A 26,699-nucleotide genomic window follows, 5' to 3' on the forward strand; every position below is an offset into this window, starting at 1 on the left:
GAGAAAGTCCCTAACAGAAAGCTCTATTGCAGATGCAGATATCAATCTGCTGTTTAGTGAAATAGGGTTTGCTGAGTGGGGAAGGAGCTCCACATAAGTTGTAAGAGAAGAAAGCTAAATAAACATATTGACTGCTCCGTAGTGTAGTGGTTAGCACACTCGTCTCACAACTGAGTGAGCTCAGGTTTGAATCCTGGGCAGAGTGGAGGCCCATGGGCAGTCTCCTCACAATTTTGCCTCTGTTCACCCAGCAGTGTGCAGGTGCTGGGTGTTAGTCAGGGCTAGTGTCCTGCCTCCAAGGGTGCAAAACCCAACATCACCAAATGAGTACCACAATTAAGTAAGCGTTCATAAAATACTTTCATGTGTTACCTTTGGTATATCAAGCTGACAACAAAGTACTAGTAATAAATACAAAATTATGCTCTTCAAGAAAAGGGTGATGAAAGCCACTGAGAGGAATTGACAAATAATACAAGATACAAGAGTAATGTGGGTAGAGATCAGTCTTAAGAAACTCTGAAAAAATAGAAGCTCTAGTAAAACTAGACTTGACAACGACAAAGCTGATATATTATACAGATACAAAACTGATTAATGAAGGAAGCTCAACTTCTCAGAGTAAGTATATGATATTCACAGGACGACTATTGACCTGCTGTCTGAATAAAAAGCACCAAGACGCACCATAAGGGGGAGGGTGGAGGTGAGCGGTTGGCTCACCTGTTTGCCCTGGGGGAACGGAGAGAGCCGCTCAGAGGTGTCGGAGCCACAGGAAGAAGACTCGGACAACTCCGTGGTGAACTTTCGGCCCACCCTGGGGGAGGCTGGGGGCCGCCGGCTACACACTTGTGCCTGAATGTGTTCGCAGATGCGTCGAAACCGCCGGATGTTACCTGGTAGTGGGTGAGGGTTAGGGGAGCACCACCACCACCCTGCGGCATGCACCGGCTACTGCAACTAAATCTTTGCGCAAAAAACTCTAAGAAAAAATTGTTAAAGCAGAGGTAATCCTCACACATGCATAAATATTTAATGTAAAATTCTTTGGTATTAAAAGTTGTTGATATTAAAAATATATGCTTAACAGTTTTGTATCAAAATGCAAATATCTACTTTAAATAAGTTACTGAAGCCTTTCACTTAATCTGTTCATATTCAGTGATTGTGACTGATCACAAAAATAGAGGAAAGTTAAAAAGAAATATTGAGAATAAAGCCGGTAATACATAATGTGAGTACTGTAGGCCACAGCCGAGTTCATCTGTCCACAACTGCTGGGGATTAAGAGCATTACCATACCTGTGGCAGATTTAGGAAGAGAAATGCTAAAATACCTGATATACACCTACTGTCTTATCATCATCATTATCATCACCATCATCATCACTATCACCACCCCCATCACTTCCCCTCCCAAACCCCACCATCACCCCATCTTTCATGGTGAGCAGGGAGGTGCATGACATGTGGCACAATAGCTGCCTGCACAAACAAATTTATTCCTGTGATAAAAAGTCCCTGCTTCTCAAGTCTGTGGCCCCTCCATTGTTTTACTTGGAAAAGTGAGTTACTAACAACAAAATTAATGTTAAATAGTTTCCATGATAACCCATGGCTTTATATAATGTGACAAGGCACAATATATTTCTTCTGCATGGTAAATATTTCATTAGTTTTAGGATTTTTAAGATTGTAAATGTCAGAGTTCATATATGATGATTTAAGTGGGTCTTTCCTTTTAACTTATAACATTATTGATTTCAAACCTTTCTAGACATGTGACATAATACAGCAGCAGACAGTATTGAGTTCATAGTGGAAAGTGTCCAGCCAACAGAACTCAAATGGTGTGTGAAAGAGTGGCATCACCCATTTCAATAGGCAAATACTCCTCCTACAATTGGTTTCTTGTGGCTCCGTGCAAGGCTTCAGCTCACATCCAAAAGAACACTTGACCTGCATGTCTTTTGTTGCCCCCCCAATACCTGGAGCATTGTGTTCACACTTTGCTGAATATAAATGTCTTCCTGCTTTTATTTTTTTTCATTCATGTAGGAAAAAGTGGGAGCTGCTCTTTCCACTTCAGATGATGACCACAGTTAACATAATGGCAAAGGTCATGATGGCAATGATGATTATGGTGGTGGTGGTGATGGTGATGAAGGTAGGCAATACATTCAAGTTATAATACGAAGGAAACTGATACTAAGAACAATTTGTAGTACTAAGTGATATACTGCCACATGGTCTATTATCTACTCTATTCTAGAGCAGCATTACGGCTACCAAGATGGACACTTCACTGCAATATAAGTGACTGTTGAGGGGCCAGGAGAATGCTTGGCCTGAGGAGGGGCAAGTTGTCTTGCTGGATGATGTTAAACCCTTTGAGGTCAGAATAATGTGCTTTAGTCTATGCTTGTGCAGTTGTGTTTGGTGGCTCAGTGTGTGACTACAATACTACATTATTCTTTACCAAGAGATACATAAATGATACAGTACGTATATGTTGCACAGTACTCGCACTCAAACCAAACCTTGTGAGCAAACTAAAATTTTTAAATGTTTTCATTCACTCAACTATGGATGCATCTTCCATGTGATCGTGTGTATGGCAGTATAATGCATTCCAAAACTTGCCATTCCTTAATAAATCAATTCAAGCAGTTTTTACTCAAAAATGTTATTCAAGCTTAAAAATTGAATATTTTTATGAGATCAAGCTACAGAATTTTGCATATTACAACTTTCTTAAATAAACAGTACTTATGTATTGTCCTTCAGTACTGTACACTTAACCTTTTTTGGTGGCCAAAGGAGGCTGTTATTGATTTTGCATCCTCCGAAGTAATAACAGTGGGTGTGGCCTTGCCAGGGACGGTCTGGGTTGAGTGGTGGTGTGCTGTCTCACCTTGGTACAGATAAGCTCAAGCTGTGAAGCAGAAACTACGAAATACTTGCAGTGTTTTATTACCCATCATACCAGAGAGCAGGATGAAGTTAATAGCGTAGAGTGGATTGGGATCATTTGGGGAATACACCGGTGTGATGTCCACCTGGAACCTCACGTGTCTCTGGAACACTGCCGGCCCTGCACTGCCTCTTTTATACTCCACCCGGAAGCTCATGGGTGAGGTGACACTATGGCTCAGCTCTGCCACCTGCAAGCACCACGAGACAGTTACCATCAAGAAGTCAAACATCATGGAGTTAATTGAAATTCCTACTCTGTCCTATGTTGTGTCAGGTACTGGCAGGGGCACAAAGCATCTAGACACCATTCATAATAATACTACTATACTAAAAAAAATCATGTTAAGGATGGTTTCCACAGCTTTAGAAAGACAGACAATAGAAAAACAGATGACCTCTATAATGCGCTGGATGCAAATGGAAGGGCACCAGCAAAAAAGTCCTAACAGGCAAAGGGATAAACCAATAAACTTTAAGAATTCTTACTATGGGGGAGGGGCCAATGAGAAGCAATTACATCCTGAATGACTGCGGAAAACTGAAAAGACGAGTTTATCAGCAACACACTTATTGAGGAGAAAATTGGGATATAAACATCAAGGAGGGAGAGAGAATCAGGGTGGTCAGCAGATTGGGAGAATATTGGAAGGGAGGGAATGATGTATTGGGGCAATATTAATATACAAGGAGGGGAGACAAGATGAAAAATGTGAGATAGAGGAGGAAGATAGTTATGATACAGGCTGGGCAGTGAGGATGAAGCAATATGGAGTGAGGAGGGATGTAGGAAATGTACAGAAAATGTTAAAAAGCTGTCAATCAAATAAGCCCAGCAAAAGATATGAAGGAAAAAGAGAAAAGTAAGCACAAATATTAGACAAATAGAAACAAGAGAGGATTGATGAGAGGTTATGTAATGCTTGAGGGAAAGGGTGAAATTGGATAATCTTGAAAAACCTCAGACAAACAAAATAAACTTAACTCTTGCAGAAAAGATACCATAGATGAATTAGGGTTTCAAAGTGACAAAAGCAATAATGAAGAGCTCAAAGAGAGATGACAGGGACCAGTGGAATAGTCCTAACAGGCAGAGGGATAATCTAATAAACTCTTAGAATTCTTACTAATTGGGAAAGTATTTATGGGGTAAGGTTGTAAAAGTGATCAAAATCTTAAATAATACACTAAGAAAGAGATGACAGACACTAAATATTGGTAACAAGTAGATAAATAGTAACCTTTAAGAAATCCTACAGGAAAGCATAAATAGGTAAAGTTTCCCAGACCAAAACCTGAACGCAGAAGTCAAGACGAGATGACTGAGACTTGAATAACAGTAACAAGCAGAGGAATTAACCTTGCGGGCCCTTACAGAGAGGAAAGCATGGATGAGGTCGGCCTTGACAGTGGCCAGAGCCTTGTCCTTGACCAGAATGGTGTAGGTCTCATCCCTTTCAGTGCTCATGAGGGAACCAAACCATGACTTCTTGGTGAGTTCCGGAGAGGACTCTGGAGTGAGATGGACCTCGTCTGTTGGGACTGAGACACAGTGTTATTATACTTATCATTGTACTACTGAGTTTATTCATTGTCCTTGCATCAGTTTTAATATTTTGAGATTAATATGTACACTGAAAGAGTATCATATATTTTGCCTGGAGGGTATGTCAGTGTTCCAAACAAATGACAACACAGATAATATATACTTCACCCATTTTGACAATAAGCTGCTAAGGTTTTCTTCTCATAACTAACATTATTATAGTTTTGTAATATCATCACTTTTCTTTCTACTTTATAATCCTGAATTTTCACCTGGTTTCATATCAGAAGACATTTATTACAGTCAGACACGATTTTAAACTCTGAATTCCTTTTGTGATGTATTATATCTCGTGAGTTAAGAAAGAATGAATGGTAATTTTTTTTTCACTCAAACTGATCTTTAAGTTTGCAAATCAATCATACAATTTCCATAAGTTAAAACACACTTACTTACACATACACACACACACACATACAAACACATAGTACACAGATATAAATAAATAAATAAATAAATACATGAATGAATCAATAATAAGCAGCAATATCATCCACCATCCTCTCCTAAGTGATGAGCGAGAATGGAACCGTAATTACTACCTTGAAGTTTCCTCCTGTGGAAGCGCGGGGAGCCTAGGAAGGAGTTTTTGATGGTGTTGAGGCGAGACTTCCAGTAGGGGGCGGAGTAGGGGGAGCCCGGGGCGGAGGGGGGGTTACTGTCATCCCCTGGGGTGATCGTGCCCGACTGCTGGTTCCCTGCTGTGGTGCTGGTGACGGTGCTGACTCCGCTGGTGCTGGTGCTGCTGCTGGTGGTGCTGTGGTGGTGCTGCTGGGAGTGGTGGTGGTGGTGGCGGGAGGTGCGAGGCGAGGAGAGGGGCGAGGCAGTGGGCGTGACGTTGTTCGAGTGGAGAGGCGAGTGTGAGCCGCTGTTGTTGTTGTTGGCGGAGCGACGACGGCTGCACGGAAGGGTGTGTGAGGATCTGAGGAGGTGGAGAGAGGCGTTAGAGAGGCATAAGGGAGGAGCCCAGTGTAAATGTGAGGACCTGAGAGGGCAGAAGAGGGCAGTCACCATAAAATAAAACAGAGGAAGGTTTGTGTGTGTATCTGAGAGGGGGAGGAGGAGGGAGAGTGGGAAAGAGGGCGGATATGAGGAGATGGAGAGAGGCGTTAGCTTGGCATACGACAGGAGGTGAGTATAAAGACCTGAAAGGAAAGAAGAGGGTACCTAGCGTAACATGAAACAGAGGAAGATGAAATAAAAAAGTGTGTGGTTAGTATGGCCGAAGGTAATGGTTTTCAAACTCTTTAATGGGACTCAGTTTACGTTAGTGCATTACTCTCCCGACCCTGCTCCAAGCCTATTGATAACCTGTGGGGGGAAGTAAAACGTGGAATGATGGCACCGTAGACTTATTTAATTTTCTTACCTCCTGGACTTGCTAACCACCCTCCCTCCACCCACCCCTTGACTTTAGTATGCACGGAGATAAGATTAGATATGTCATAATAAGTGTTAAGCTACTTACTGATGAGCGATAACACTTGTATGCAAGAAGATAAGATAAGATACGTTAAATACATGGTTCTTAAGCGTTTCAAGAGGAGAGTTATCGAGACATCTCTCCACTCGATATTGACCTCTCTTTTGGCCACTCTTCTAACGCTCTTTTATAGGGGCAGAGATTAGCGGGCTTTCTTTTCTCAATTACCTTTTTGCCCTTGAGCTGCTTCCTTCACTGTAAAAAAAATAAATAATGCTACGTACTGATGAGTGATGACTTGAATGCACGGAGATAGGATAGATACGTCAAATAAGTGTAAATCTATGTACTGGTTTGCGATGACTTGAACATAAGGAGATAAAATAAGGTACGTCAAATAAATGGCAAGCTACATACCGGTGGGCGACGACTTTTGTAATGAGGGTGATAAGTCAATGAATCGTTTATCTACGTACTGGTGAGCGATGTTCCGCCGCGGGGTGATCGGCGAGCCCTCCGCCAGCCGCTCGAAGTGAGACATGGTGCCGTTGACGGAGCACGTGTCCACCCGCTTCCTGGGCGGGTCCGCGGACTCCGAGCGGTACCTGTGGATGATCTCGTTCTCGTCCTCGCACGCAGGTTTCCGTCTCTTCCGGTCCAGCAGCAGGAAGTAGATGACCTTCTCCGTGTTGTGGCTGGTGGGGAAAGGTCACGCACGTCAAGGAAGGGTTACGAGTAGAAGGGTAAGGATAGTTATTAGCATGACGGGGATGTTTTCTCTCTCTCTCTTCCTCTCTCACCCTCTATCTATCCATTTATCCGTCTGTCTATTTCTATCTATCTGTCTATCTATCTATCTATCTATGCGTGTGTACGTGTAATAAAGGGGGCGAGTGCACTGCGTAAAGAGGCGTAACTTGAAGCGTCGATCATTTGCCATTCCCTTAGCTGTCCACCCACTCACTCCCACCCTTTTCAGTGCATTAGCGGCTTCATACGTTCTCTTTTTTATTTGGAAACTCCTCGCAGCAAAGTTGTTCGCGTGCCTTCATCATGTGGCGGTGAGGTAACTTCCATGCAGCCCTCACTTTTTTCCATAATTTTTTGTACTACTCCCAGCCATGTCAGCAAATTTGTGTACCCAGGCTATGACAAAAAAAGCTATCTCTACAACGTTGGTCCGAAGTTGATGGTCGCCGTAAATGAACAGGAAAACGAGGCAAACTTTCATGCAGGCCAGTGTGTGGATGCAGCAAATAACGCGTATGGTGGTGAAAATAATTCCATATTTGTGAACCTCCAACACGCCAAATGGAGACTAACAGTGACTCAAATCAACCCAAACAAAGCCTTTATATACGTGGCAAATATTCCAAACGTAAAAATGGGAATGACTGAAAAAAAAAAGCAAATAGAAACGAAACTTTAAGAGAAACCACAAATAAACTAATGAATTAGTAAGTGAACTTATATATATATATATATATATATATATATATATATATATATATATATATTTATATATATATATATATATAGAGAGAGAGAGAGAGAGAGAGAGAGAGAGAGAGAGAGAGAGAGAGAGAGAGAGAGAGAGAGAGAGAGAGAGAGAGAGAGAGAGAGAGAGAGAGAGAGAGAGAGAGAGAGAGAGAGAGAGAGAGAGAGAGAGATAGATAGATAGATATACAGATAGATAGATAGATACATAGATAGATAGATAGATAGATAGATAGAGATAGATAGATAAATATAGATGTACTAGATATATAAAAGGATATAATAGTAATAAACAAATGAGTTAAGTTATGAAAGACAAAGAATGTTTGAAATCAAAACGTATACCCAAATAATTAAAAAAAAAATAGAATACAAAATGGAACTGAAAAAAATATATAAAACACGATCCACAGAAGTAAAATTACAAGGAAGCGAAAAAAATAGAACAAAAAAAGCATGAACTTTGAATTAAACAAGTTAAAAAATAGTAAGAAAAATCTAACAAAACAACAACCAATAATAAAAATGCGCACGACGAAAATTAAAAAAAAAAAAACACGTGCTGATGATTGACAATTATAACAAAAAAAAATCACTTGTCTATAAAGAAAAACAGACAAACTGAAAACACGTATAAACAAACAGACAACCGTAGAATCCAACACGCTGGAGAAGGAATAGGAGAAACAGAGCAGGTCAGGAGGTCAGGTCATGGCGCCACACTAACCAGGGGTCAAGGAGGTCAAGCATCACTTTATCCTTGTCCTTGAAGCAGCCGAGCGACGCCATGTTCCGTATGACGTCAGGGTCGATGCTGTCCTTGGTGGGGATGATGTGAGTCTGTACCACCTCCATCATCGGCCGCTCCAGCTCCAGCTCGCCCTTACCCCCTGCGATGACCCACGGGTGCTTGTTGATCTCCTCCAGCTGCGGGGGCACGGGGGAGAGATGTTAGGGGGGCACAGGGGAGGGATGTTAGGGGCCCACGGGTGAGGGATGTTAGGGGGGCACAGGGGAGGGATGTTAGGGGGCCACGGGGGAGGGATGTTAGGGGGGCACGGGAAAGGGATTTTAGGGGGCCACGGGGGAGGGATGTTAGGGGGGCACGGGGGAGGGATGTTAGGGGGCCACGGGGGAGGGATATTAAGGGGGCACGGGGAGGGATGTTAAGGGGGCACGGGGGAGGGATGTTAGGGAGGCAGGGGGGAGGGTTGTGTTATGGGGTTAAGGAGGGAGCCACAGGGGAAGGAATATAAGAGGGTGAACAGGGGGACTTAGGGGGAGGGAATATTATGGGGGGAACTGGGGCATACTGGGGAGGGTGTGTTTGGGGGATCGCAGAGGGGGCACAAACACACACACAAACACACACACACACACACACACACACAATGGAGTCACGTCGTCTGCTTATGCGGCGTAGAGCAAAACACACACACACACACACACACACACACACACACACACACACACACACACACACACCAGTTTAAAGATGAAATGCATGAATATGGAGACAGGACGATACGACCATGACTCAAATCCACACACACACACACACACACACACACATAAACACACACATTCCTCCATGGGCGCATCAGGCCGGGAGCAGCAGCAGGAGGGAAAGAGGGGGAAGGGGAAGGATTGGAAGGGGAAGGGGGAGGGGGGCATGGGCTTCCCTCTTTGCTGACCGATGCTGATGGGACTCCCCGTGAGGGCGGTGAGGGGAGACCGGGGCGAGCACCACCACTGTCTAGTCCACCCATAAAAGAGTGCTGGCGAGGGAGCGTTGAGCCAATGATGAAGATTTTACCTCCACCTCTGCAACGAACCTTTACTTTCCCCAACAACCTGCCTTGAATATGAATAAAAATAGAAAAGTGCTCGCCGTCTACTATGGGTATTTTCACTTCTGTATGTAAGGCAGGCCAGACCCTCGCCGCCCCCAGCAGCCTGAATACCAATAGGGAGCTGCCAGACGTTTGCTATGTATAGGCAATGTGTGGGCCGTAGGCTGTGAGGAAGCATACGGAAGTGTACTGTGGGTGGGTCTTATGCATTACATCAGCATTTTCAAATGGAGATCCAGAATTTCCCCGAGGAGAAGGAAGAGGAGGAGGAGGAGGAGGAGGAAGGGGGTGCGAGGAGAAACAGTCCACAACACATTCCTCGCGTCCGTGTTCCCCTCCCTGCCACATTTAATTGTTCTCGTATCTCTCACTTTAGCGTTTTCCAATTTCTTAGCCACAGCTCGTACTTGAATGCGACGTGTTTCATGGGGGGAGGGAAATGCATGTTCCTCATCATACGTGTGTGTGTGTGTGTGTGTGTGTGTGTGTGTGTGTGTGTGTGTGTGTGTGTGTGTGTGTGTGTGTGTGTGTGTGTGTGTGTCTTACCGTGAACCTCTTCTCCGGGTTGACCTCGATCATGCCCCGCAGCAGGTCCTGGCAGTCCGGGGGCACGAAGTGGGGGATGTGGAACACGCCGCGCTTCACCTTCTCCAGCAGCTGGCGGAGGTTGTCGTCGTCGAAGGGCAGCGCACCCACCAGCAGGGCGTACAGGATCACGCCGCACGACCACACATCCGCCCGCCGACCGTCGTACTTCTCCCCCTGCGGCACAACGACCACCACGAAGACCATGAGGCGATAAGAACGACAAGTGCGCCTTTTATTCTACCTCCTTATAAGGGAACGAACTGTAAATGCCGGTGGGCGCTTGGGAGAGGAGGGAGAGTGGGAGGAAAACGTGTCCAGAAACTCAACACATTGCCGAAGGAAAGGAAGAAAACGGGTGATCAAATAATGCTGAAGCGGAGGGAGGAAGGGATGACAAAGGCCGGGGCGAGCAGGGAAGAAACTAATGTGATGGCAAGACGAGAGACAAAGGAATAAAGGTTAGTGAGGCGGATACGTCGCCCTGCTGAATCTGAACCCCACAGCAAAGCGATTCCTGCTGTTTTGGCATACCGGGTTGTATTTCAAAGCCTGACATTTATTTCTGCACCTTTTAAATTGCGTGTCTTTGATTTATTTTTTCATCATACATGTGTTCCCTGTCTCACTATGATAGCTTCAGTTAATAACAATCATCAAACAAATCAGTTTTATAACTTTGTTGACTGAAAAAAAAACTCTTGTATTTGTCAGCTATTACAATGATATAAACACATCTCTAGCTTTTATTCTTCCTCCATGTGGAATAAATAAAATTCCTACAATTATTCTTCATGTTTTGTCAAGATAAAGTGAGATATGCCTATTAATTTATATTATCCTGAATACCAAAAGGTTTCCTCGTCTGGCTGGCAGCCACACTCACCCGTATCACCTCCGGGCAGGCGTAGTGCGGGGAGCCGCAGGACGTCTCCAACATGGAACCCTCGGGCTGCAGCGACGCCATGCCGAAGTCTGCGATCCTGATGCTGTTTTTCTCGTCCAGCAGTAAATTCTCCGGCTTGAGGTCCCGATGGCTGGCGGAGAGAAGGTTAGGGACTTATGAGGGCTTGTGGCGTGGGTGGTGTGGGGGCGGTGGTGTGTGGGGGACATGTTCGCTGTGCAATATTCCGGTCTATTCCGCGTGCGGGTGATCCTTGAAATGAACAGATAATGATTCGTGAACTTGAAGTTCCGAGCCAGTGACTCTGAATGACCCGAAAATCCTATAACGACAACGCTGTGTGCCGCATACTCGTCCAGTTATCGACGGACACCGTAATGACGACTCTCGCCCCTCCCTCAACCCTTGTGTACTGCGGAAAAATGTCAGTGTCCAAATGCCACGTCAAGTGGCGCGACAACACACAGAATCGGCCTTTTTGTGCCTCGGTATGAAGGGTTGTTTTCGGCGGCGGATGAAGGTGTCTCAGGGGGACATTGATTCGTCCCTCCTCCCCCTCATCATAATCTGAAGGAGAGGTTTGGTTCCTCTCGCCTCCTCCAGCAGAAGTGCCTCGGTCTCATGGATTCCTGGAATCAATAAGTGGAGGTTTTTCTGGCCTGAGTTGGCGGACCGGATTTACCGCGCCAGTAAACATGACTTGGCGGGGCAAAGTTCATAATTGTTGCCCAACGCCGATATATATTACGTAAGTCTTACACACACTCTTATTCCTCTTGAGCGTACGTAATCAAGTGGGCGGGGCGTGGGAGAAGCGATCGGTTGGCTCCCATCAGACACACATAAACCATTTATATATTTGTTATTCCGTCGCGGGCCGCCGCCTCAGCACAAACACTGATGCCCCATAAGCCCGAGCGCCGGCGAAGCCACACCGGGAGATTACCTGCGAAGGGAAAAAAACAATGTCCCCCCCTCCCCCCCCCGAGGCGGCCCTCAAGTGGATGTAATAACTCCCGCACTCCCCTCCCCTTCCCTTTCCACATTCCTGTCACACTCCCTCTCGCCACGCCTTCAGTGAGCAACACGGCAAGTTATCGGAGCCTTCCATTGTAAACTTTGCAACAAAAATACTCGGCGCCACAACTTGAGGGAGAAAATTAAGGGACAGACTCACTCAGGTCTAGGAATTTCTTTCTACCGGAATGGTCGGTCTGGACGTGTTCCAGGACCCTACGAGCCCCTCGCCCCCCTTGGTAGCCAGCCATCATTCACCACGGGCTTCCCTCCGCCCCGCGCGATGAGCTGTGGGCGCCGCTGTGTGCTGTGGAGCCTCGTATAAGGATGCAGACTGACTCAAGTGTTAGGATAAACTACCGAGTCGTGTCACGTGATCCCTAGCTCTAAGGGCCGCGTGGGGAACTATTTTGGGTCGCAAATAAGAAAAATAATCCAAAATTCTCCAAAATATCTCTTCTTGGGGGTTGGATTCCCTCACGTGATATTTGGCGAGGGATCTGCTCAGTCTTATATTTAAAACCGTGACGTGGCCGCCTCGCTGGAGCCCCGAGGCAGCGGAGGGGCGGCGAGGGTCAGATTCTGGCATAGCGTCAACATTTGCCTCCTGCCGCGGCTCATCCGTCACTCCGTTATCTTAGCGACTCCACGCACCGACTACCGACGGCTACACGACCCCTCAGACCCCACCCCCCCTCGTAGGACCCTTTGGAGAATCAACTACGCCCCTCGATCCCCTCCTCCCAGCCCACTATACATCTCTCCCCACTCAATCCCCTTTTTCTTTCATACTCTTCCACGCAACCCCTCTCAATCCCCCAATACCCTTCTCCCTCGCTCCCCTCTTTTTCATCGTACCATTTTCCCGCTCCTCCCAGCCCTCCATACATCTCCCCTCCCCTACTCTATCCCCTCTCCTCTTTCTTTCAGACCCTTTCCCTTTACATCATCTCAACCCCCATTCCTCTCCTCCCTTGCTCCCCTCTTTTTCATCCATTTTCCCTCAGTTCTTTCTTCATGCTCGTTTCCCTTCAATCATTCCTTTATGGCTCTTCGCTTCCCTTTCTCTCTCTTATTTCTTCCATTTCCCTCATTATCCTTCTGTCAACATCTCCTCCATACACTTTGTCTTCCCCTTCCAGCAAAACCCCCAGTACCCCAGCTCACCCTCTCTTACCCTTCAGTAACTTGTTTGCCCCTCCCCATCACCCTTTCACATCCCTCTTCTCCCACTCTCACCCCTCCTATCCACACTGTTCCTTTTTTGTCCACCTCATCCCTTCACATCCCTCCTTGGCCCTCTTACCCCTCCTATCCACACTCAGTACCTTCTTTGACCCCCCTCCTCCTCCCTTCATATCCCTCCTTGCCTTCTCCCTGTCACACTCAGTTCCTTCTTCGCCCAACACATCCCTTCACATCCCTCCTTGCACCCTCTTTCCCCCCTTCCTTCCACAGTCATACCTTCTTTGCCTCCCTCATCCCCTCATACCCCTCTTCGCTCCCTCCAACAACCCCCTCTCCACACTCTCCTCCACGTCACATTAAAGCCACCGGGTCGTCGGGCTGCGGGTCACATCACTAACGCTAGCGAGCCTGTGAGCTGCCTAATGGTAAGTGGCGGAGCTGTTCCTTCCCTGTTTTGGGGGTTGAAAGAGCCTTCGGTTGGTGGAAGTTAATGGCAGACTCATCAAACTTGTAATTATTTCTGGCTCACTGATCTCCCTCGCCCCGACCCCCTTTTTCATATTTTTTTTGGCATTAGTGGTCGGTGGCGTGGCCGTGTCTCGTCTACTTTCACTTAATGGTACGGCGGCCACTCCTGTTACCGAGCCAACGATAAAGGCGACGCATTGGCATAACGAACACTTCCACTTCGGTTAATGGTAAAGGGGGGAAAGGGACAAGGGCGAAAAAGGGGATGGGGTCAGTCTCGCCTCCCTCCATCCCCCCCCACCCACCCCGACGCAAGTAAACATAACAAGCTGCTCTTTCTGGCGATCACAAGGACAGAACACTTAAATACATGAGAAAGAGAAAGGGGATGGGGTCAGTCTCGCCTATCTCCACCCCCACCCACTCACCCCGACGCAAGTGAACATAACAAGCTGCTCTTTCTGGCGATCACAAAGACAGAACATTTAAATACATGAGAAAGAGAAAGGGGGATGGCGTCAGTCTCAGCTACTCCCCCTCTTCACCCATTCCCCGAGGCAACGATGCACAACAAGCTACACTTTCTAGCAATCTCAATCAAGGAAAATACAACACAAGAGAAAAAAATAATCTGTTTTAACTTTATCAGATGACCCACCAATCACTGCATAGACTGATACTATAAACTTGGTCTGCTGTCTTGTTTGAGTTCGAGTCGCGTGAACGTAAGAGCAATTACAGGACTTAAGGAGGTGGGTTTCTAGTTAAAGATGTTGGATCCGTATCGTCAGACTTTCGGCTCTTACAATCAGTATTTCCAAAGGCCACAAAGAAGATTAGGCGGGTTCTCAGAGTGTTTTTCACATTCATGGTGGACCAAAGCCTTATCAAATGTGGGTGTGTAAGCCCGGAAATGTTGGAGTTTATGGGATTTGGTCTCTAATTAAATACCGTAACTATGTTGAAGTCTGGTTAAGGATATTCGTCTCTAGTGAGCATGTTGGTTTCCAGTTAAAGTTGCTGGTTTCTGGTTAAGGATTTTGATCTCCGGTTAAGGATGCCGTCTGGTTAAGTTGTCTCCGGGTATTTTCACCACGGCATCCGCAGACCTGTTTCTCTTGCCTTTCATCTTCTCTGGAGCCTAAACTTTAAGGGTGTCGCGGAGGCGTGCTGCAGCCAAGGGGAAAACCTCGACCTGCTTCCTGGGATGAGCTTAAAAGGATTGCCCTGAGATCCAACTGACTCAGACCTGAACTCCGCCTCCTCGCAGCTTCCAGGCGAGGCGCGGGCGGTGCAGCATCAATAAAACCCACACACAGAGGTGACGCCATTCCTGCTTGCACTGTTTTATCACTTGTATTTTTATCAACTTTTCAATAACTATATCCGATCACTCGTATTTGTATTGTGTGTTATTATTATCTGTACTATTAATTAACTATATTTTAATAACTGCATTTTTTTTATCGAGTGTATTATATTAACTATACTTTTATGAAATTACTTATATATAAGTTTGTAATGTTTTTGTTTTCATACGTACTTTTATATATACTTTATGGCATTACCTATATATCAGTTTCCAATGTGTAGTATTTTCATATATATACCTTTTTGTAGAATTACTTATATATGTCTCTATTGTGTATTTTTATCAAATGTACTACTCATTAACTCTATTTTCGGTAACTACATTTTTTTCCGAGTGTATTATATTAATTGCACTCTTATAGAATTACACATATATAACTATTTGTACTTGAACTTTTATGAGGTCCGGTGTCATGCATAAATAAACACAATCACAAAAGGTCACGATATTTGTGTTCACTGGAATCTATTTTCTAAACCTCGCCCATTCCTGTGTATGTACATCAATACCTCAGATCCTTTGATAAAATATAATACTAATAAAACATAATACTAAGCTCTGTGACTCATTATCTTCTATATACAGCAATAAAACTTAACAATAACTGCTGTGATTCATTATCGACAGTACAGATAAAACAATAATTAACATACTAAATAATTCACCCGCGTAAGCTAATTGTCCCAACTTCAATTAACATATTTAAGAGAGTCTCTGCTGCAACACTAAACTCTCATACTAACATAGCGCTCACTGTACTCTGCATCATATCAGTTCTCAACCCTTAATATCAGTTTTCATCATGTTGTCTTTGTATCATCACATCTAACTTGATTAAACAGACATTATAGTGAGAGGATATACTTCATGATAATTTCCACTCTCACACTAAACAGTACACTAACAGCTTTCCATATCATGTCAGCTAACAGTCCATAAATCAGTCTTGTCTGCTGGCCTTTGTGTGCTCAGCGTTTTGTTTTGGTTTCATTGTGGTTTTGTTGGATTTTCGAAATGTTTGAGTTGGTGCATTGGATGCTTAATGTGTATAATATAAAATAAGAAGTATCTAGTATGTTATTATGTACTTGTCTGATCAATGACATGTGTGATCAGTGACACTTTGGACTTGGTTGGTACGGACGTAGATAGGCGGACTCACCATATGGAGTGGCTGTGGCAGAAGTCTAAGGCCGAGATGATTTGTCTGAAAAACCTGCGCGCTTCCTTAGGTGTTAACCTTCCCTTCTTGACGAGGTAGTCGAAGAGTTCCCCACCTGAGACGTGTTCCAGCACCAGGTACCTGAGGAAGAACAATACTCATTAGGTTAGGGAGAAGGTAAGGATGTAGGGCACTAATATGTATAGGTGCCTTACATCTACCCGTGTACTACCCCAAAAAAGCACAAAGGCCACACACACGTTAACCCCAAAACAGTCAACTTAAATGGTGGCAGCGGTGGGATATCCTGAGTATTCTGGGAGGCAGGAAAGAGTGAGGTAGATAAGAGTATGTGTATGGACGTACCCCTTTAGGTAAATAAGATAAATTTTACATGAAGAAAACAATAGAGGTTATAAAAAATGTGTCATGGGAGCCTGAGTATATATACATGATTCAGAATGTGTAGAATAGTAACATATAAAAGGCATGTGGGGTAAAGGTATTTGTTTCATAACGTAAATTTGTCAAGTAAAACTATAGACAAGTAAGAAACATATGTAGTGAAAATGGAGTTTGAATGCATGGCGAGAGTAGGTGAAAAATAAACACTGATGGAAGGAACATAATTACGGAATGGGAATATTTGTTCAAGTCAATAACGAACATTTTTTTTAAGGAAGACCATAAAAACTAATAAAGAACATGTAGTATGAATGTCTGAGTTTCATAAATGACGCGAGTACATGAAATAAGGCAACACAAAACAAGAAAAGTGAGCAGTTTAGAATTTTATCACACGAGCTTAACTGCAACGTAACATAAGAAGGAAAAACAAAAAAACTCAAGCTAACGCAGAAGAGAGGAAAAGAAATATTAAATTCGTGGAAGTACAAATGTTTTACCTGAAGGAGAGAGAAGAAAAAAGAAAAAGCGGCGTCACACTGAATATTTAATGAGACGAAGTTGACGCCAGAGTTCAAACGAAGCAAAAAAAGAATACAGAGGAAAATAAATTAATAAAAAAATAAACTCCGAGCTGTGTCCGAATCCCAGCTTAATGGAAACACTTCGCATTTTGCCTCGTGTCGCGTCTTCTTTCCCCTCAGTTTATTTTTCATCACAAACTTCCTCCGACTTTGGTTATTCTTGCAGCAAAAAAAATTCGCCTTCTTACTCTTCTTTCCCGTTTTCCTTCTCCCTGTTGGGCCATTTCCCGCTTCCCTCGCTCCTCCTCCATTCTTCCTCATCCTCTTCCTCCTCCTCCTCTGCTTCCTCCTTTCCTCCTCTTCCTCCTCCCTCCCAACACCTTCATCCAAGGACACCAGCTCTCCCACCCACATCTTCCCCCAAACGTCCCCCTTCCTTCCTCTTCTTCCTCCTCCTCTTCCTCCTCCTCCTTCCTCGCCTCCCCTTTCCTCCTCCCTCCCCCCAGCGTGGCGCCTCATGACTCCTGGTCCGACACACAAAAAACAAGAACGAGGCATATTCAACACCTGCGACTTTGCTCATATGGCGCTGCGACGGAGACGGCGGGCCGACCACCACCACGACCACCACCACCACCACTACGACTGGAAGAGCTATTACTACAACTACTACTACCACTACTACTAACTTAAGATCTACTACAACGATTGCGTTTTTATTGCTTCCGCTATCCACAAATAGCATACTCATTACATTTATGACTACTACTACTACTACTACTACTACTACTACTACTACTACCATCACCATTTCTTCATTTCCACTACCACTGCACACAACCACACCCACCACAAGCTCTACCACACACCATTACCACTGCCACCTCCCACCATACACACCACTACCATCACCGCCACTACCACCCCTACCACCACCACCGGCATCTCAAGGTATTAACCCAAAGGAAGTGAGGCTGTGGATACATACTGCAAATATGTGGGGAGTCTGAGCCGCTGGTGAATAGAGTAGGTGGGTCGATGCCGCCCCCCCTCGCCCCCTTCCTCCAACATGCCTCCCTCTGCCCCTCCTCCTCTTCCTCCTCCTTCTCCTCCACTTTAGCCACCCCCTTACCCTGGTCCTCCTCCTCTTTCAGTCCTCCTCTTACTCCGCCTTTTCCACTTCTTCCTCTCGATTCTTTCACTCCTCCTCCTCCTCCTCCTCCTCCTCCTCCTTTCCCTTACCCATACCCTTACCCATGACCTCCTCTCCCATTTCTCGTCCTTCCACTCCTCCTCCTCCTTACCCATTCTCTTACCCTGTTCCCCCTCTTCTTCCCATCCTCTTCCACTCCTGCTCCTCCTTCTTGTCCCCTCACTCCTCCTCCTCCTCCTCCTCCTCCTCCTCCTCCTCTTCCTCCTCCCCCCCCTCTTCCCCTCACAAGTCAGGGGCTCCGTGGCTTAGTGGAGTAATACAGGTCGTTCCCAAAGTCACAGTGAAGCTTCGAACGGCGCCCTTAATTGAGCCACGCCTATTAAGTGTGGAGGTAAACCAGTTTCCGAAGCACTTAACTCCACACGGCCCGTTGATTCGAATACCCCGGTTCGAACCCCGAGGAAAACATCATACAACCAACAAAATGGAATAAATGGAATAGCAAAAAAAGGTTACTTGTTTTTAGGGTGGTGCAGAAAGGAAAAACAAATCGAAAAGAAAAAAAAAACACTTCTATACAACCCCGAGAGATAAAAGATCAGAGTCAGAGAGGAAAAAAAATCAATATTCCTCCATATCAACCAACATGGGAGGGAAAAAAATGAGGAAAATGAGGGGGACTAGAAACCTTCGAGCCTCTGGGGGGAAAAAAATATAGAAGAAATTGGAATAGAAAATTGGTTTACTAATATTTGGATTTTCAGGAAAGGAAAAAAAACCACGTGTAGCCTATTCAGTCACGGAAGATACACAGAGTTAAAGAGACGAAAAATCATGTCCTCCAAATTAGCTCACAGGAGAGGGGGAAAAGGAGGAAAATGAGAGAATTACAAACCATCGAGCCTCTGGGGAAAAAAAACTACACAATAAAAATGGAATGGGAAATTTGATGCACTTATTTTTTAGGGGTGGTTGGGAAATGAAAATGAAAAGAAAAATGGTGTACATGTTTTTTGGATGGTCAGGAAGGGAAAAAAACAGCAAAAAACAAAAAACAAAAGTCACTTGTATGTAACCCCGAAACATAAAAGGTCATAGTCAGAGAGAGGAAAAAAATCTATACTCCATATTAGCCAAAAGGGAGGGGAAAAAAGGGAGGAAAAAAGGGAGGAAAATGAGCAGAATTACAAACCTCCACCCAAATGATCCTATCCCTCCCTTCCCTCCCTCCCTTCTCCCTCCTCTCTTCCCCCTTTTCCTTCATTCTCCCTCCTCTCATTCTCCACTTTTCCTCCTCTTTCCCTCTCTCATGCCATCTTTCTCTCCCCTCTCCTTCCTCTCGTCCCCCCTTTTCCTCACTTCTCCTTTCTCTCATCACCCTTTTTCCTTTCCGTCTCTCTCCTTTCATCTCCCTTTTCCCTCCCCTCTCTCTCCTTTCATCTCCCTTTTCCCTCCCCTCTCTCTCCTCTCATCCCCTTTTCCCTCCCCTCTCTCTCCTCTCATCTCCCTTTTCCCTCCTTTCTCTCTCCTCTCATCCCACCTTTTCCCTCCCCTCTCTCTCCTCTCATCCCCTTTTCCCTCCCCTCTCTCTCCTCTCATCCCCCCTTTCCCTCCCCTCTCCATCCTTTCAGTCCCCTTTCCCTCCCCTCTCCTTCCTCTTACCCCCCTTTCCCTCCCTTCTCCCTCCTCTCATTCCCTTTCCTCCCCTCTCCTTCCTCTTACCCCCTTTCCTCCCCTCTTCCTCCTCTCATTCCCCTTTCCCTCCCCATCTCCTTCCTCTTACCCCCTTTCCCTCCCTTCTCCCTCCTCTCATTCCCCTTTCCCTCCCCTCTCCTTCCTCTTACCCCCCTTTCCCTCCCCTCTTCCTCCTTTCATCACCCTTTCCCTCCCCTCCCTTCATTCATTTCCTGTCCTCTCTCTCGCCTTTTCTCTCTTTTTCTTTCTCCTTCTTCTTTCGGCCCCTTAAAAACCTCCTCTCGAACTCTCCTCCTCCCCCGCCGCTAAAATATTCCATTCAACTCGTCCTTGGTCTTTGCAACGGCGCATCAACAGCCATCAGGGAGAATGTAGTCTGTTTGTGCGTTCCGGCAACTACGTAAAGACAGAGGAGGGGATCTCTCTCTCTCTCTCTCTCTCTCTCTCTCTCTCTCTCTCTCTCTCTCTCTCTCTCTCTCTCTCTCTGTCACACACACACACACACACACACATTGCCTCTTTTCGTGGGTGGGTGTGTCGGGTGGGGGAAGAAGCTAGCTCGGGGAAGACTGGTGCATCTCTCTGCTTAAGGAGGAGGAGGAGGAGGAGGAGGAGGAGGAGATGCCGTTATGTGTGACTGCCTGAGTAAACACGCTTTAAGATATTCATGCCCCGGCCTTGTCCCTCGGGCCCGCCGCCGGAGGAGTGGGAGGAAAAGAAGTTACTGGAGGAGAAGGATAAGGAGGAGGAGGAGAAGCGGGATTAAGGAAGAGGGGATGAAATGAGGAATGAAGTGAGCAGAAGTGGCGAGAAGGAGGCGAGGCAGAAAGCGAAGGAATACAGGGAATGAAGGAAGTGGGCGAAGGAGGACGAGGATTAGGAGAGGAGAGTAAATAACAGGAGGTAAGGAGGGAAGAAACGGATGATGAAACAAAGGCGGGAGAGTTAAGGAAAGGGTAACAAGTGGGAGGAATGAGGAGGCGAGATGAGGATAAGATGGAGTAGGAAGAACAGAGACGAAACAAGGGATAGAATAAGGAGAAGAGGGAGAGGTAAAGAGGGGTAAGTGGATGGAGGATGATAAGAGGGAGATGGAAGAAAAAGGAGGGAGGGAATGGAGGATGAAACAAAAGGGAAAATAAGGAAAGGGGAGTGGCAGAGATGAAGAAGTGGAAATGGGAACGTTGTGGGTGAGCTGGGAAGGGGACGAGAGGAAGGACCCATGAGGGGGTAGAGAAGAAGAAGAGGAGGTAAGATAGGGAAGAAAAGGAAGATGGAAACAGAGAATGAAACAAAGATGAAAGTAAAGAATGGGTATAAGGAAAGATGATGTCAAGTGGGGAGGGAGAGGAGGGAAGAGGAGGAAAAGGAGGGAAGAAAGGGGAAAAAATATAAAAGAAAGGAGGAAACAGAGTAAATAAAGGGGATAGACAAAGATGAAGAGGTGGAAATGGGAACGTTGTGGTGAGCAGGGAAGGGGGAGGGGGGTAAAGGGGAGGAAGAGGAGGGAAGAGGAAGAGGAGGAGGAAGAAAGGAAGCGAGGCGAGGTGAGAGCTGGCAGGAGGAGGCGCTGGAGGAGGGAATGGCGCCTCTCCAGGTTTTTGGGGAAGCAACTTCAGCAAACATTATCTTTTGGAGGGATATCAAAAGGCGGTCGTTAAGTCCCCCCAAAGCGAAGAACCGCAAGCCGTCGGGAAGCTGTCGTCTCTCTCTCTTTCTCTCCCTCTCCCTCTCCCTCTCTCTCTCTCTCTCTCTGTCTCTCTCCCTTTTTTGCGGCAATATAAAAGACAGCGACAGTCATAGAGATAGAAATAAATGAAAAAGTAGAGCAAAGAAAACATTCCCACACAGACAAATACTTTCTCCTACATAAAAACAAACTTAACCCGCTTTCAAAACATCCTTCCTCCTTTGCCATAGTAGAGTGAGTCATAAAAATAAAACAAAAAGAGAAATAAGACACATACATCTCCGCCCCCCCCCCGCCACACACACACACACACACACAATCCCTCTCTCTCAAAACTGGTCGGTGGTCAAGTGGCTCAGAACGTTTCAACATTGTAAGCTATGGGTCGGGGCGAGACAGTTCGAACCCCAGCGCCGATCTGAAACCTTAAACCGAGAGCCACTACCTCCCCAAGCATCAACTCCTAACTCTTGGGGAACGACGTAATGGAGCAGAAGAAGCGGTCGTTGTAAAGTTAAGAAAAATGAAAGAGAACATGATGAACATATATTGCCACACACACACAATCACTCTCTCATACTTTTGACGTTCCATTTTAGTCTTAACCTGAGAATATAAAAATAAATAAACACGAAAAGGATAAATTACAACCCACAGTATCACTCTCCCTTACTTTTGACGTTCCATTTTAGTCTTAACCTGAGAATAAAAAATAAATAAACACGAGAATGATAAATTACAACCCACATAATCACTCTCCCTTACTTTTGACGCTCCATTTTTGTCGTGAAGTTAAAAAATAAAAAAAGAAAATATACATAAACACGAAAAAGATAAATCACCCACACCCACACAATATCTTCCGCTTAAAAAAAAAACGTACCCGCTATAATAAAAATAAAAAAAATTCCCGGAAGGTTCGTCTAATTAAGCAGCCCGATAGGAAACACCGGTGACAAATTACCTGCGCGGGAAAATAATTAAAACTATCCAAAATTAACCTTCACTTTACCTCTCAATTTCCACGTCATTTTACGCTGCCAAGGTTATTTCTTTCCTCCTCCAAAGTCGCTCCTCATTTATTCCTTTTCTGGTTGGCTTTAGAGAAGAGTATCCTGGTGGCCAAAGCTGCGCGGCGAATCATGGCGGATTTTGATGAAGAAATGTGTGGACTCCGAAGCCATGGTGTGTGGGTACAGCCGGCCGCGAGGGATCAACGGAGCTCCTCTCTTGTTACTGCTCCTTCTTCTCCTCCTCCTCTCTTTTTTTCTTTCTCTCTTACGTCCTTTTGTTCTTCTTCCTCCTTTTCTTGCTGTTACACCTCCTCCTCCTCCTTCATTTTCTCCTCTTCTTTTGGGTCCTGTTGCTCTTTTCCTTCCACTGTTGGTTATATTCTTCTCCACTTCCCCCTCCTTGTTCTCCTCTTCATTTGCGTCCTTTTATTTTCCTCTATATCCTACTTTTTCCTCTCTTCTTTTACGCCTTCTTGTTCTTCATCATCCGTTGTAACTCCGCTTCCTCTCTTCTGTTCCTCCTCTTCCTTTACGCCTTTTTGTTCTTCATCATCCGTTGTAACTCCGCTTTCTCTCTTCTGTTCCTCCTCTTCCTTTACGTCTTCTTGCTCTCCTCCTCCTCCGTTTGTTCCTCCTCGTCTTCTTGTTTTTCGTCTACTGTAGCTTATTTTCTCCTTCCTCCTATTCCTCCTCTTTTTCACGTCCTCCTCATCTTCTTCCTCATCTACTGTAACTTCTCCCCAGGCGCACACTTTTTACAGTAGCAGAATGAAATATAAGCAAAAAAACGTAAGCCACTTAGTACCAGGATTGCAAGGACCGCCGCGCTGAAAGGACTCAAGGACTTCCAACGCCACGCCCTCCACCAGCTGCCTGCCGACTCTCGATGGAGGAGGCCGAGGAGGAGCTGAGTACCTCCTCCTCGAGCCAGGCGGTACTTGGATGCTGCTCCTCCAACGCGGCCAGACTCAGAATGCCAAAAACTTAAGGGTCTGACTTTTAGCTTGATTCTTGTTTCCCTTCGTCTTTATCTTCTGCTTGTAAGAAAGTGAACCTGACCTTTCCCTTTTTTTTCATTCTTCCTTTTCTTAGTATTGTTTAATCCTCCGTTTTATTTTAGTTTTAGTGTTTTTCTACCCATTTTCTTTCTTTTTTTGTAAGTTTTCTTTAATATTCTTTTAGTTATAGAGGGTGTTTCCCGGTTTCTTTTCTATTACAGTGCTGTTGTCTTCCTTTAACTGTTTTCTTTACAGTTTCATTGTATTTTTATTCCATTTTTATGTTTTTACTTTGTTTCTTCTGGTTTCTTTCTCAGCGCAGAGTTTTATATCCTTTTTGTTTTCGTTCCCATCGCATTTTTTTTCTCAATATTCTTCCTTTCGCTTTCATTGTGCTCTTTCTATTTTCTTCTCGTTTCATTGTTTTATCCTCTCGTTTCCCTTTGGCTTCATTACTCTTCACACATTTTCCTTTTCGCTTCAGTGGTTCTTCATTCTTTTACTTTTCCGTTCTCGTGTCTTTTTCTTCTGTTTTCCGTTCGTTTCGGGTGGACCTTTACGCGCCTTTGCACAAACAAATATTACACCATCAACTGACTAAAGAGACGGAGCTGAGCACAGAGGCAACGCGTAACAGCACACGCAACCCTACCTTCCCCCTCCAAAACGTCCCTTACACCCAGACAACCGATGTTCTCCCTTTGTTCATTTCCTTTAGCTTATCAATTTATCTTCATATAGTTATTGACAAACGTGCATGAGGGGAGACGGACGAGCCAAATTATCCTGTTCCCCCTCTTCTGTCCTTCTCAGTAATCTCCTTCATCTCTCTATGCGCATCCATCTACATACTGAGACTGCCAACCCGCGCTCCGGTCTCCCTCATCCACTCTCCTCAATTCGTCTCCGTGTGTCCATCTGCTCTCATCTGTTGCCATCTATATGCGGGGAAAGATAACCAGAGACACACGTACAGATTGGCAAACAGACATCGAGAGGGACAAGAAGGGAAAAGAGAGTAAGGAGAAACGTGGATAAAGACGAGAGACGGGAAGAGACAGGACAGACTGACACACACACACACACACGCACACGCACACACACTCCCCCAACCTACACACACACACACACACACACATACACATACAAGAGAGACAGAAAGGCGAAATAAGGACTCTCCATTTCCTCCACACGATTTCGCCTCGCCATAAATTCTCTTTCTGGGCCAACGCGGCGGCTCGGTGACCTTGAGACGACGCCGAAGCTCATAGGGGCCCGGTGTTCGACTATCGCCCTCCCCCCCCCCACCCCCCCGACCGAGGAGGCATCAAAAGCCCCTTCGGCGGATCACTTTCGAGAGCCTGAAGGAGAACATTTGCTGCCTCGTGAAGTACATATTGGGAGGAGGAGGAGGAGGAGGAGGAGGAGGAGGAGGAAGAAAAATATAGGGGGTTGGCATGAAGAGACGAGAAGAAACAAGTGTAAAGGGAAAGGAGGGGAAGAAGGAGGATGAGAGGAAGAAAGAAGAAGGGGGAGGAGGGGAAGGGAAACGAATTGGGATAGGAGAGGAGAGGGAGAAGATAATATGAGAAGAAAAAACGGAGGAGAAAGAATAAACGTGAGAGGAGGAAGGAGGCGAAGGAAACACTAAGGAGAGAAGGAGAAGAGAAAGAAGTACAGGAAGAGGAGGAGGAGAAGAAAGAAGAATTGAAGAAGGAAACAGGGTGAGGGAAGAGAGAGAAAGGAGAAGGAAGTAAGATTGAGAAAAAGAAAAAGGAAAGAAAGTGACGAGGGAGTGGAAAAGAATGGGAAAAAATAGAGGGGTAGAGAGAGAGAGAGAGAGAGGTAGGAGATCAAGGGTAGAGGGAAGGAAGTATGCTAGAGAGGAGGAGGAGAAAGACAAGGACACGGAGAAAGAACAGCGGAAGGAGGGGGAGGAAAAAGTCTATCGGGGAGGAAGTGAAGAGGAGGACGAAAGGAGCGAAGTAGCCTTAAGACGGAAACAGGAAGAAAGGAGAAAAAAGAAAAAAGAAAAGGAGAACTAAGAGGGCACGTAAGAGAAGGAATGTGGGGCTTAAATGAGGGAGAGGAAAAATGAAGAATGGGAGAAGGAGTAGGAGGAGGAGGAGGAGGAGGAGGAGGAGGAGGGGGAGAAGGAGTGGCAATCAGCTCTCTTAATTATTTTCCTTTCTTATTTTCCTCCAACTCACGACCCACGAATTTTCTTCCACGGGGAAACACTCATTAGTATTATTCTTATTATTAGTAGAAGTCGTAGTAGTAGTTGTAGCAGTAGTAGTAGTAGTAGTAGTAGTAGTAGCTGTAGCAGTAGCAGTAGTAGTAGTAGTAGTAGTAGTAGTAGTAGTAGTAGTAGTAGTAGCAATGTTTCTTTTCGAGTACATTTTTTTTCTTGTTTTGCATGTTATTTTTTTTCTAGTGATTAATTATCCTTATTTTCCTTTGGTATTATTATTAATAGTAGTAGTAGAGGCGGTGAAGATGGTAGTAGAAGCAGCAGGAGCGGAATAAGGTGGAGTCAACAACTTAACGACCTAATTACCTTCGTTATCATTATCATCTCAACACTTTCCCCCGTCAGCTCCGGTTACTTAAGTCGCCCCAAAAAGTTAGAGAGACGCGGGGATTACTCTACCTAAGCCTAAGCCCTTCATCATCACCACCACCACCACCGGAGAAGTAGAGGAGGAGGAGAATGAGGAAGAATTGTAGAAAGAAGTATGGTAGGGGAAGAGAAAGAGGAGAAGGAAATAGAGTTAGGAGGAAGAAAAAGGGAAAGAAAATGGGGAGGGATAGAGGAGGAAGAGAAGGAAGAATTGGAGAAGAGAAAGAGAAGAAGGAAATAGAGTTAGGAGGAAGAAAAAAGGGAAGAAAATGGGGAGGGGTAGAGGAAACTGGGTTAAAAAGAGTAGAGAGGGGTAGAGGGAAAGGTAGAAGATGAGGGAAAGAAGGAAGGAGGTGAGAGGTAGAAGGAAGGAAGTGTTCTAGAGAGAAGAGAGGAGAACCACCATGACCATCACCATCACCACTATCATCACCACCACCACCACCACTCCGTCATATCTTCTGCTGGAGTTACGCAAGTTAATCAAGGGGAAAAAACAGTAATTACTTTAGTACTTGGAGTGTAAGTAATGTGAGGCAAGATTACGTTT

At 45.3% G+C, this 26,699-nt stretch overlaps 1 protein-coding gene across 5 annotated transcripts in view; it reads right to left on the reverse strand.

Annotated features, from left to right (window-relative positions):
* Nucleotides 1-26,699, reverse strand: part of LOC127000413 (serine/threonine-protein kinase BRSK2-like) — a 65,675-nt gene that overhangs the window by 1,331 nt on the left and 37,645 nt on the right. Inside the window, exons 2-10 of one of the 5 annotated variants that reach the window (XM_050864122.1) lie at nt 16,049-16,189; nt 10,824-10,974; nt 9,899-10,114; nt 8,227-8,426; nt 6,479-6,697; nt 5,122-5,501; nt 4,349-4,515; nt 2,987-3,164; nt 688-896 (exon numbers count right to left, since the gene is read on the reverse strand). In XM_050864122.1, coding sequence (XP_050720079.1) covers nt 688-896; nt 2,987-3,164; nt 4,349-4,515; nt 5,122-5,501; nt 6,479-6,697; nt 8,227-8,426; nt 9,899-10,114; nt 10,824-10,974; nt 16,049-16,189 — 1,861 coding nt within the window. Of the gene's footprint in view, nt 1-687; nt 897-2,977; nt 3,165-4,333; nt 4,516-5,121; nt 5,502-6,478; nt 6,698-8,226; nt 8,427-9,898; nt 10,115-10,823; nt 10,975-16,048; nt 16,190-26,699 lie in introns of all 5 variants that reach the window. The other 4 variants (XM_050864120.1, XM_050864119.1, XM_050864123.1 and 1 more) reach the window with 4 other exon arrangements.

The sequence above is a fragment of the Eriocheir sinensis genome, chromosome 18 (assembly GCF_024679095.1).
Source record: "Eriocheir sinensis breed Jianghai 21 chromosome 18, ASM2467909v1, whole genome shotgun sequence".
NCBI classification, from domain to species: Eukaryota; Metazoa; Arthropoda; class Malacostraca; order Decapoda; family Varunidae; genus Eriocheir; species Eriocheir sinensis.